Source organism: Diceros bicornis, chromosome 10 (assembly GCF_020826845.1).
Source record: "Diceros bicornis minor isolate mBicDic1 chromosome 10, mDicBic1.mat.cur, whole genome shotgun sequence".
NCBI classification, from domain to species: domain Eukaryota; kingdom Metazoa; phylum Chordata; class Mammalia; order Perissodactyla; family Rhinocerotidae; genus Diceros; species Diceros bicornis.
In genome coordinates, this window is record NC_080749.1 from 77,850,161 (window position 1) to 77,863,154 (window position 12,994).

Below are 12,994 nucleotides of genomic sequence, written 5' to 3' on the forward strand. Positions count from 1 at the left end.
AAAGAGCAAGATCCAACTATATGCTGATTACAAGAGATGCACTTTACATATAAAGTCAGAGACAGGTCAAAAGTTAAACATTAAGAAAAGATATACTATCCAAATAGTAAGCATAATAAAGTTGGTGTGGCTATATTAACACCAGACAAAGAAGATTTTAAACAAGGAATAGTACCAGAGATAATGAGGATTATTTCATAATAATAAATAGATCAATTCATCAAGAAGACATAACAATCCTAAATTTATATGCACCTAATAACAGAGCTTCAAAATCCATGAAGCAACAATTGATATAACTAAAGAAAGGGACAAGTCCACAATAGGTGTAGGTTTTATCACCATTTTCTTAGCAACTGATAGAACAAGTAGATTAAAAATCAGTAAGAGTGTAGAAGATTTGAACAATATTATCAACCGACTTGACCTAATTTACAGTTATAGGACATTACACCCAACAACTTCAAGAGTACATGGCATTTTCACCAAAATAGACAAATTACTGGACAATAAAGTGTTTCAACAAATTTTTAAAATATTGAAATCTTTAGAGTATGTTCTCTGGGCATAGTAGAATTAAATTAACGATTAATAGCAATAAGATATCTAGAAAATTTCCGAAAATTTAGAAATTAATCAACCTTCTAAATAATCCATTGGTCAAAGAAAAAAAAATCACATAAGACATATTAGAAAATATTTTGAAGTGAATCATAATGAAAATACAATAACCCAATTACCAGTATCAAGAATGAAATTGACCTTGACCCTTCATTTATTCAAAGACTAACAACGGGATATTATAAACAACTTCATGCCAAAAATGAAATGGACAAATTCCTTAAAAAATACAACTTGCCAAAATGCACATAAGAAATAGAAAATCTGAATAGCCTTAAACCTATTAAAGAAATTTATAATTAAAATCTCCAGGCCCAGATGGCTTCACTGGTGAACTCTAACAAACATCTAAGGAAGAAATAATAACAATCTTAAAATATTTCAGAAAATCCAAATTTTCTATTCTAGGAATAGAAAGAAGAAAACACTTCTCAACTCATTTAATGAGGCCAGCATAATCGTATCAAAGTCATTACAAGAAAAATTACAGAAGAATATTCAAGAATATTGAATAAAGAAGCAAAATCCTCAAAAAAATATTTGCAAATTGAAGTAACCAATATGCAAAAAAGATAATGCACCTTGACCAAGTGTGCTTTTTCCCAGGAATGCAACACTGGTTTAACATTTAAAAACCAGTCGGGGGCCGGCCTGGTGGTGTAGCAGTTACGTTCACGTGCTCCGCTTCAGCGGCCCAGGGTTTGCCACTTTGGATCCCAGGTGCGGACTTACACACCACTCATCAAGCCATGCTGAGGTGGCGTCCCACATAGAGCAACTAGAAGGATGTACAACTATGACATACAACTATCTACTGGGGCTTTGGGGATATAAAAGGAAAAGAGGATTGGCAACAGATGTTAGCTCAGGGAAAATCTTCCTCAAAAAAAAAAAAATCATTAAAAACCAATCAGTGTAATTTACTATATTAACAAAATAAAGGAGAACAACAATATGATCATCTCAATAGGTGAAACAAAAAAAAATCAGTTGACAAAATAAAAACTCGCAGCAAACTAGGAATGTGAGAGAACTTCCTGATAAATATATGACAAATAGACTCTACAGCTAATATCACACTTAATAATAAAATATTGAATGTAATTTCCCTAAGATCAAGAACAATGCAAGGATGCTTATTCTACATTGTGCTAGGATTCGTAACCAGTCCAATTAGGCAAGGAAATATTGGAAAGAAAGAAGTTAAACTTCATTTGCAGATGTCATTATTGCCTATGTAGAAAATTTTTTAAGAAATTCAAAAAAACCCAAAACCTAATAAGGAAATTAGCAAGGTGTCTAGGTACAAGTTCAAATGTAAAAAATTAATTGTATTTTTGCATTCTAGCAACCAACAATTGAGAAGTGAAATTTTTAAAAATATTATATATAATAACATAAAAAATTTAAAATACCTAGGAATAAATTTAACTAAAGATACAGAAGACACTAAAAACTATAAAACAATGCTGAGACAAATTAAATAAAACCTAAATAAATGGAGAGATATATCATGGTCAAAGATTGAAAGATGCAATATGGTTAAGATATTAGTTATCTCCAGATTGATTCATAGATTCAACTTAAGCCCCATCAAAATCCCAACATATTCTTTGTAGAAATATACAAGCGATTCTTAAATTTATATTGTAATGTAAAGGACCTAAGATAGCCAAAACAATCTTGAAAAAGAAGAGCAAAGTGAGAGGACATACATTACCTGACATTAAGACTGGTTTCATAGTTATAGCAAGCAAGACAGTGTAGTATTGGGGTGAGGATAGACAATTAGACCAGTGGAATAAAACAAAGTCCAGAAATAGACCATGCACATACAGTCAATTGATTTTCAACAAAGGTGCAAACATAATCCAATGGGAAAGGTCAACTTAGATTTACTACATTGTAGTCTTACGTTACTTGTTCATGTTTTAAATAATAGCTGTTAAGGGCAGAGAGACTATGTCATTTATCTCCTATGAATAAGCCAGAGCTAGCACATAGTGGGCTCTCCATACATGTCTGCTGAGCTAAATTGAATCAGAAACCCGAATGATACTCACGAAGTTATATACCATCTATGTTGGAATTTGATAAGTATTTTTAATAAAAGGAAGGCTCAGGTAATAGTTAAATTCAAAAACACATAAGCTTCTAGGAGCCATTTTTAGATACATGGACAAAGATTCAATTAAAATGTATATACTTTTTATTGAAATCTTGGCAGATTGGGTATTTCCAGAGATAACTTTTCTTTCCAAGATGTAGCTACTTTGGTTCAAGTATTTGGTCAATTTTGAATAAAGACACAGCCAGAGACTCATATCACACTAAGCTCCCTATAACTGGAAGGGCCCCAGGCATGCAAAGTACCAAAGTAATGCTGATTCATTCATTCATTCATCCATTCAGTATTCATTATGTACCTGCAAGGCACCAAGCATACAGTGATGAACAAGACATACATCACTCTGTCATCACTTTTCTCATGTAGAAATTGCAGAGGATATTTTAAGGTTTCACTAAAATCAAAACTCTCTTAGTCTAGAATATAAATTAGTAGTGATTGTAGATTGTACACCAACAATCTCACGCTCCTATGTCTTATATTAGTGTTATCCAATAGAAACAGAATGTGAGCTACATATGTAATTTTAAAATTTCTAGCAGCCACATTAAAAAAGTAAAAAGAGGGCCTGGCCCTGTGGCCTAGTGGTTAAGTTCGGTGTGCTCCGCTTCGGTGGCCCGGGTTCGGTTCCCAGGTGCAGACCTACATCACTCATCAGTGGCCATGTTGTGGTGGCAACCCACATACAAAATAGAGGATGATTGGCAACAGATGTTAGCTCAGGGCTAATCTTCCTCAAGCAAAAAGAGGAAGATTGGCAATAGATGTTAGCTCAAGGCGAATCTTCCTCAGCAAAAAAAAAAATGTAAAAAGAAACAGGTGAATTAAATTGGGTAATGTATTTTATCTAACTTAATAATCCAAAATATTATCATTTGACATGTGATCAATATTTTTTAAATTATCAAAGAAATATTTTCAATTCTTTTTTTTGTACTAAGTCACCAAATTTCAGTGTATATTTTACACTTACAGCACATCTCAATTCAGGCAAGCCACATTTCAAGTGTTCAGTAGTCACATGTGGCTAGTGGCTACCTTACTGGCCAGTGATGTGAATCAACTCCGAGTCAGCTATAGTCTATTGAAGTTTACAAGTAGATTCCAGGAGGATGGCACTTCTGGCCCGTAATGTTAGAGGAAAATCACTGTATCCAGGGAAGAACTCCCATTATTCTATTGCTAGAAATATCAGGATTTGTGGTTAAGATGAACCTAATTCTGTTATACCTGAATAACTCTCCACCAATTTTCATCTGAGCCCCAGAGTTTGACTATATTTGGAGACAGCTCTATACAGCCAATGTGTAAATATATGCAAGTAGTCTTGGAGAATTTCAAATCTTTCCAGTGTTCAATGATCCCACTAATAATGATCCCAGCTTTTCAGAACCATAAAAAAATACCACTACTCAAATTTCTCAATAAATAATTGTTGGATGAATGATGAAATGAACCAAGAGCCACATATGAGTTCTCTGATACACAAACAAAATATTTTCAGCTCTAGATTAATGAGCCCATGCTCATTTGCATGCTTGTCTTCCGTTTAAAATCCTTTTTCATTCAACACATTAATTGTTTTCCTCTATTCCAAGCTCATTTTTTCCATTAGGTTATAATATAAATCCGCTTATTTTCAATAAGACTAATTTAGTACACTATGCCCAATGACCTGTATTTTAGATTTTCAATTTATAATATTTCATCAAGGCTGAATCTTAACTATGATTTAGATAGAGAGTGAGTGGGAACTAGCCTGTACTTAATCACTGTTTTAACAAAACATTTACAGACTCATCAAAAAATTAGTTTTTTATCTTTCACAGTAGAATTTCTCCAGGTGGGTGGTGCCACCCATCTCCACCCCAACAGAATCACCTGGCAAGTAGAATCCTGGGCCCACTGCTGAATCGGAATCTCTGGAGGTGGTGTCTGGGAATTTGCATGTGTAATAAGCACCAAGGGAGAACTCAGGCACACTGAAGTCTGACAGCCGCTGCCCTGCAGTGAAGTTCTACTGCAGTGTATATACTGAAGTGTAATAAAGAGAAAATGGCACACTGCCATTTAAATCTGTTTCATTATTGGAGGAAATGCTGTTTTCAGTACTTAATTACTTTGTTCACTACCGTTGCTGAACATTTCATTGTGTAGTGTAATTTCCCTTAAAGTAAATTTTAAAAAGTACTCATCTTTCAGCCCATAAAGCGGATGTGTGCCTTCTTGATATATAGGTTATGAATGATGGATTCAACTAAAGTCATATTTACACTTATCATAAATGGGCTAATGTCTAAAATCAAATTGACTAGGACCCAAATCATATTCTTTTGCACTTTCCAGAGTGTAGTCTCTGTAATGTTGTGACAGTGTCAGGAAAGGTGTTCTTTGTTTGTTTTTTTTTCTGTGAAATCATTTTAAGTGTACTTTAATTCAGTCACAATTCTACAGATAACCTGTTGAGCCAGACACAAGTACTGGAGCTTCAAAAATGAATCAGATTTTTCTGATTCACAGGGGCAGACGTGTAAGCCCTGTGTTAAAATATAATGCACTAAGTTTTTACGAGGCACCATCGGAGCAGAGAGAAGTGAGGCAGGGTGACTCTCTGAGAAGGGGCTGGACTCATAGAGATGACATCGTGCTCTGTTTGAGTATGAGCCATAGTCAGCCAGAAAGGTGAAGTCATTCCTACAGGGTCATCCGAGACGTAGGGAAGAGCAGAACACGGGCCTCTGGGGCCCAAACCTGCACACTTTTCTACTACACTCAGCTTTCTCCAAGAATCTGGCCATCAGAAGCATGCTGGCTTCCCTTTTCTCACACCCAAAGCCCTCTCTGGTTGTGAGTAAGATGTTAAGGGTGACACATTTCCTTTTCGGGCCACTAAGGTGCCATTTAATTCACTCCAGCAATTACTAAATAGGAACCTACCTTTAAAAGATGCCAAAAGCAATGTGCTACTATTTTATTGCCTCATGTATTAAAGCTCCAGAAAGAATCTACGCCCTAGATTTTAAATATAGTTGAGATATTATGATGATGTTTCCTGACTTAATCCCTCCATAAATTAGATGAAATGATTACAGTACCTGTTGTCACTTCATTCTTGCCCCATCTCCAATCACTCTTCTCCTTTCATTAATTTAGAATAAAATACCGCAAGACAGTAATGTCTCACTTGGAGATAGGAGGGCTACATTTTTATAGCCTCAATTTGAAATCGTACTTAAAGACGCCTAAGCCTTTCCTTAATGGAAAAAAATAAAAAAACAACCCTGCTCATCTCATGTAGACCCCCTAATATCCTCCCTGGTTAGTTATGAGTGAAGAAACTAAGGCTCAGAGGTTTTAGGTGGCTTGCCCAGGGTCACCTTGCAAGTAATTATAAGAGCCAAAACACCTACCGGGTCTGCTGACTCCAAGTCCAAGGCTATTTCTATTTCTAGCATATCTTCTAATCTTCTAGGGATTCTATTAAAACAGTTTCTTGACTGTTTGCAATGAAAGGCATTATTGCCAATAAGTAAACAAAAACAAAAATCTTGGCATCCCCCATCACTTTATCATCAGTGTGTCTAGTTTATCACTTCACAGTCATTATTTGGTGTTTTCTTACAGAAGGCAACAGACCACTGCAACAGAAACTATCCTTAGATGGGAACCCCCAACCTATACATGGAACACCAGAGGGGTCAGATGGCCTACAGTGGTCAGCTGAGCAGCCTGGTAACCCAAGCAAGCCTAAGGCAAAAACATCTCCTGTTAAGTCCAATGCCCCTGCAGCTCATCTTGAAATAAAGCCAGATGAGTTGGCAAAGAAAAGAGGTAAAGTGATTTCTTTTGCACGAATGATTCAACATATTTTGCACACACAGAGAAGTGCCAGAATGACAGAACTTGCGGGAAGATGCTGCTTAGTGAGGAGAGATACATGTGACATTGCATTTCCTTCTGTGACCCACAGAGATTGAAAGGCGGATGTGATTCCTCTCATGTTAATCAAAGGCCTTGAATGCTTAAGTGGAATTACATCCCCTCTCTCTGCCCCTCTGTGGCCATTCTCTTTGCAGGCATGGATGAATTTGCACCACTAATACTTTCTACCCTATTATCTTATAAAGGAAATGCTAATGCAGGAGTTCTGGTAGAAATGCGAATGCTGAATGTTTCCCTGATACACAAGTTCTGAACTTGCATTGAATGAAGATGAGTCCAGAGGCTGGTGTGTCTTCTTCAGATATGACCTTCCTCACGTAAATTTCGTTCTGTGTTAGAACTTGCAGACAATATAACACTAAAAGAGGGTTTTATATTTGACACACTGTATTTTTATTTTTTTTCAAGCTTTGATATGCTTTCTACAAAACTGGTATTAAAAGAGAAAAGGGCTAAATCACTTTCTGATTCCCAGAAGATTGAAGAATAATATTCTTCTTATTCAGCCTCAGTTGTAACTGATTTCCTTGGCTTTGGTTTGATATACTTTCTCACGTTCCTTGAGGGAGATTTCTTTCTTCTAAGCAACATGCCCTTGTTGGGATAAGTACCATTTGCCTATTTGCTCTGCAGTATCTGTAAACCCTGGTGACAGTTTCAGGAAATCAGGCAAGACTGGCGCCCATGGAGCTGCTGTAAGTGCTGCTGCTATAATTATAGGCCTGGCTCAGGACCGATGGGGCCAGAGCCAGCGTACCTGGCACTGATGCTCCATCCTCTCCCTAGCTCATTTGTACCTCTCCCAGTCTCTATGTCATTTTCCTCTTCCAAAAACCCTGCTGGCTTTTAACCACGCAGACTGGTGTTTACAGAAAGAGCCAGCAGCACAAATGGTCTTTAGACATGTCAGATTCTAAAGAAATTGCAGTTTGCGATAGAATATAATGATCAGAGACTCTTTCCAAAGAGCCAGGGAGACACGTGTGTCCGAAACGGCCCAGCCAGAGAACCCCCTGGTAGAATCACAGCAGTCAGGGGCTGTACAAACTACCCACTCTGGATTTTACAAACTCTGGGTTATAAACATCCTCTTGACAGAACTTTTATTTTTCATTGAAAAACAAAAGACAAATCTCTCTTTTTATTGGGGGGGGGTGGTGAGTTAGTTGTTTTGTTGTTGTTGTTTAGCTACAAATAAAAAGATAAAGTGCTCAATTTAACATTTTTTTCTTGACATTAATTTTAGGCCCAAATATAGAGAAATCGGTGAAGGATCTGCAACGCTGCACTGTGTCTCTAACCAGATACCGCGTCATGATCAAGGAAGAAGTGGATAGTTCGGTGAAGAAGATCAAAGCTGCCTTTGCTGAATTACACAACTGGTGAGTCATTCAACTCAAACTAAAATCACAGCACTTGAGCTGTTCCTATAAGTACAAGCTTCAGATGGAAAACATTGTTTATTTAATACATAAACATCACAGAACAACTCTTTAGCAGATTTTTGTAAGCCCTGCAGGCAGAGGCATACATCCTGGGAATAAAAAAGAAGAAAAAGTGTTTGAATAAAAAGAAACCTGATACACATAATTCATTGGCATTTGAACTTGGCCCAAAAGTATATGAATGATGTAGAACACAACCTCAACAAAGAACAAAACCTCAACAAATGATATTTTTGACAAATCCCTGGAAGGCTAATATCATGAATGCTACTAAGAAAAAATATTTTCCAGTCTTACCATAATAAAATAAGAAAAACTCCCTTAAAACTCAGAAACATCCTACATAAGCTTAGTGATAGAATCCCATTCTTGGGTCCCTTTAAGACTAGAATTAAGAAATGGTACACTGTATGGTTTTGGTCCTGCCCTGCCCGGTGGCTGATTGTGATAGAAGATGTTTCTTGGAGCCCTGCACATTTGCTCATGTCCAAATTGGAATGAAATATCTGGTGGTAAAGGTTAAGTTATTATCAGTAGAAAAATGTTCTCAGTGTATCAATCAGAACTCTTTTGGTTTCAAGTGACAGAAACCCAAGTCACACTAGTCAAAGACAAAAGAGAATTTATTGGCTGATGTACATGAAAATTTCAGAAGATTCCTTTAGGCAAATTTGCTTCTAAGCCCAAATTATGTTATCAGGATTCAGTTTCTCTCTCTCTCCCTCCTCCCCTTCCTCCCTCACTCCCTCTCTCTCTCCTTTCCTCTCTCAATGGCTCCCACAATCTCCTGGTTCTGCTTATTCTTGGTTTCTTGGGCATGCTCTCTCCATGTAGTAGCAAGGATGATCCCCTGGCAGCTCCAAGCTTACATCATCTTAGCCCCTGTGATCTGAGGGAGGGCTTTGTCTCCAGTAGTTCTAACAGAGACCAAGGGCTACTTCCCATTGGCTGGGTTGGTCATGTATCTGTCCCTAAACCAGTCACTGTGGCTAGAGGGACAAGTCTTCCCACTAGCCAAGCTGGAGTCACATGCCTACCTCAGAGTTAGCGGTGGGGTGAGCCCCATAACTGAGAATTGAAGAGCTATGGTTCCCCAGAGGAAAATCAGGGTGCTAAGAGGGAAAATACAGGATAAAGAAAACACATATCCACAATGCCAGGCTCATATAACACATGCCCTATATCTCATTCGCCTCCCGTGATTCTAGAATTTGATCACATCTTCTGCATATTTTTCCTATTCCAACTCCTTTCTTTGGCACTAGTGTGCTTTTTAGCTGATTGTAGAGTTGTGTAAAACTAAGGATTATACTTAACACTAACCTAATCTAAACTTTTTGAATTTTAAACCATCTGGTACATATAATATAAAATCCCAAGTGTGCATAAGACACCAGGGACTTGAAAGAAAACCATCTCCTTCAGTCATCATTCAATGAGGAATCATTTACCCTGAACCCAGTCACGGCCTCTCGACTTGAGCGGAACTCTTCTCTGATCAGATTATAACCCAACTAATTGTTCAAAGAAAACTCCAAGAATATGTTTGAAACTACTTAGAGAAGGTATAGATGCTATGCAAATGAAAGATGTTACTATTATTATTGTTGGTTTTTAAATTTTATAGTTATATGATTTTTCAATCTATCCTTAAGTTACCCTAATATGTATAAGCACACCCAACTTCTAGGCCTGTTCTCTAGAGCCAGAGTCAGCAAACTTTACCTGTAAAGAGCCAGCTAGTATACACTGTAAGCTTTATGGGCTGTAAGGTCTCTATGCAGCTGCTCAGCTCTGCCGTTGTGACATGAAAGCAGCCAGAGAGAAGGCAGAAGGGCAGGAGGCCAGATTTGGCTCGTGGGGGTTGTAGTTTGCCAGCCTCTGTCTGGAGGCATTAGTTAGCTGCTAAGAGAAGACCGCTCTGTCTTATCCTTTTATGTATGCAGCACTTTGGAATAAACTCTTCCTCTGAGGCCTGTGTATGGTACCTTCCATCTCAGTGACTCACACACTAATTGACAAAGTGTAGCAATGACCTCAAATTACCTCTCTCTTCCAGCTGCTCTGAGTACTTTTATTTTTTATTTTATTTCCTTAGTAAAATGAACATCACATGGGTCATGAGACATCTTGAGATTTATAACAGATTCTTTGAGTGTTTTATTCCTCAAGAGCTAAAAGTGTGGGGCCAGAAAAGTCAGCACCCAGGGAAGTTGTGTATCTTTTCTCTGCTTGTAATTCACATTGTGTTTTAAACTGATGGGAAGGAGCACTTCTGAATGAGCTCTGCTAAGCAGTACTGCTGTTTAAAAGTCACCTACTTGACAAAATGGCACTTTTCCTCTCAATTGAAGAAGAAAAAATTGAGATCAACCATTTCTTTATGCTATTGCTACAAAATGAGTAACCACCAGCACTTGTTTTTTGATCTAACCCTTAACAAAACTGATCCCAAAATAATTATATGTTAACTTAAAAATAAAACCAAAATATTTTTTAATCAACCATTTACATGCATTTCCGCCAAACGAGAAAACTTCGCTTCTATTCCAAATAAGTCTTGCAGCCCAGCCAACACGGTGATGTACTTGAATTAAGCCTCCCTCTCATTTTCTGAGGGGGAGAAAAGGATGAGTTTTAGGGAATGTGGTGCTCTTGAAAAATAGCAGGTCACAGAATTGAAGAAGGCAGATTAAATATTTAAAATAAAATGAAGCTTTCCTATTGGTGAGAAAATCATGAATTCTGGGCATTAGAGAGAATTTTGAATGTAGCGCCATTCATTTAATGCAGCTGAAACCTCAGGATTACATTGTAAGGCATATCAAGATTTGGAGGATGTGAGACAAGTCCTATGTAGATTTCCAGAAAGAGTGTTGGTTCTGAGACAGATGTTAACTCATCTGGTGCATGAGTGACATTGAACTTCCAGTTCTGTTTCTCCTTACTTCGGGCCACCCAGTTGTCTCACCAAAGCATTCAGCAGGCATTGTGTATAGTTTAAAAATGTTAAATAACAAGGTGTTTAGTTAGCCAAAATGAGTTTATTCAGGAACAGCAGAAGAATTGCAATTTTGGGCAAGCAAACTATAGTGAGCCATAGGCAAGTCCAAAGAGACAAAGGCAAGGTCAGCTTTTATTAGGTTTTAGGAGAAAGGTGGGGAGCCCTCCCTTCATGGCTTCCCTACTCCATTTTGCTTTAGGTTTTCTTCGTTCATTTTCACATTTTCCCCTTTTGATCAAGACCTTTCCTTGAAAGCATTGCTGATCAAGAGTCAGGTTATCCAGTTTTAGTGGAATTATATTTGGTCCCGCGGCACCTCAGAAGGACCTTTCCTAGATGTCATGTCCCATGTTGGAGGGCAAGTGCATAGTGATCATAAACCATTTGAGGTCACATCTGAGTAAAAAGGAAGGTAGAAGGGGGGAACTCACAGGCATTTTCACTCTTGAGATCCTATTTTGTCATCTCAAAGTGTTGAGCTAACATCATTCTATTTGGTGCATCATTTCTGCAGAGGTTTGACATGCAACAGGTACAAAGTTTAAAAATAATTATGCAAAGCAGAATTAAAAGTAATAGGACAAATCCAGTTTGTATGATGGTTCTAAACCATGACCCTAGACCTGAAGGTAGCCAACTGAACAAATCAAAGGATCACAGAGAGTCAGGTGAAATTTGTTGTAAAGGGTGAGTTTGTTCCTGATCTTGTGTAACTGAGTTTCTACTTCTCCAGAGGCATTTGTCCACGTGCAGCAGGTGGTATTTGCTATTGCACAAACACCTCCTTGTTCAACAAGTAGGTAATCAAGGGCTATGCAACTGTCTAAAACTACTTTAGCCAATGAGTCAAGTGATCATTGTTGGGCTGCTGTTGCTTTCGCTGTGGAATTGGCTAGCTCCCCTAACGTTAGGGAGAGAGTTCTGATCATATGCTCGTTGGCACGTAATCCAACCCAAGGAAGAAAGGCTCTCCCTATGGAGGCAAACCCAGGGTCATGTATGCCCCTGGGTAGTTCCCATTTAAGACACTTATGAAGGTTTAGTGGGAAGACCAATAGGAAGCTTCAGATTTATTACAGATATTAATGTTACCTATCCTAGTAAACACTGCCCTCCCATTCACCAACTGTCCAAACATTCCTAGGCCCGTTGAGAGTTCCATTTGCCACAGACGAAGATAAAACCAGGTGGTACACATAAGACTCCTGCTAGGGTTTGATTAATAATAGTGATTTGTTGATTGGCCCTTTTGAGCCAACGGTCAGTGGTGTTTGGGGAATATTTGGGAAGAAGCCATTCTGTTCTGTGGACTTTGTCCCCAAAGGCTGCACAGAGACAGGTTATTTTATTATAGCAAGTGGACTTAAGATCATACTAGAGGGTCACTGCTGTCATGGACAGATCGAGGTTTTGGACAGATCGAGGTTTTTGGTGGCAAATCCAACAATCAGAAAGCTTTCCCCCTTTGGCAATGGATTGGGAAATATGGATAATAGCATTGTCTTTCCAAAAAAGAGGGGGAGAAAATAAAGTGAGAAGTAACAGTGGGGAAAAGATATACAGGCCTGGTCCGTCCATCTTGGGAAAGCTGTCTCCTTCAGCTGTCATCTGCTTCAGTTCCTGGAAATCTTTACTTTTAGATCACCAGTTGGCATGTAGGTCCAGTCAGGGTTTGGCGCTTTCTTTAGACATGACACATGGATCCAACAGTCTATTCCTTGGAGTTCAGTGGCACAAGGGTTGGTTAACAGTACCTGATAAGGGCCTTTCCAGTAGGGTTGAAGAGAGTTTTTCTGGAGATGTCTTTTCCAACAGACAAAATCTCCAGGTAGTAAGGTGTGACGCTTAAAGTCT

General features: G+C 38.1%; 1 protein-coding gene across 7 annotated transcripts in view; it reads left to right on the forward strand.

Annotated features, from left to right (window-relative positions):
- Positions 1-12,994, forward strand: part of SPATS2L (spermatogenesis associated serine rich 2 like) — a 166,999-nt gene that overhangs the window by 117,967 nt on the left and 36,038 nt on the right. For 6 of the 7 annotated variants that reach the window (XM_058549526.1, XM_058549531.1, XM_058549532.1 and 3 more), the window contains 2 exons: positions 6,374-6,580; positions 7,938-8,073. In XM_058549526.1, coding sequence (XP_058405509.1) covers positions 6,374-6,580; positions 7,938-8,073 — 343 coding nt within the window. The remainder of the gene's footprint in view (positions 1-6,373; positions 6,581-7,937; positions 8,074-12,994) is intronic. The other variant, XM_058549530.1, reaches the window with a different exon arrangement.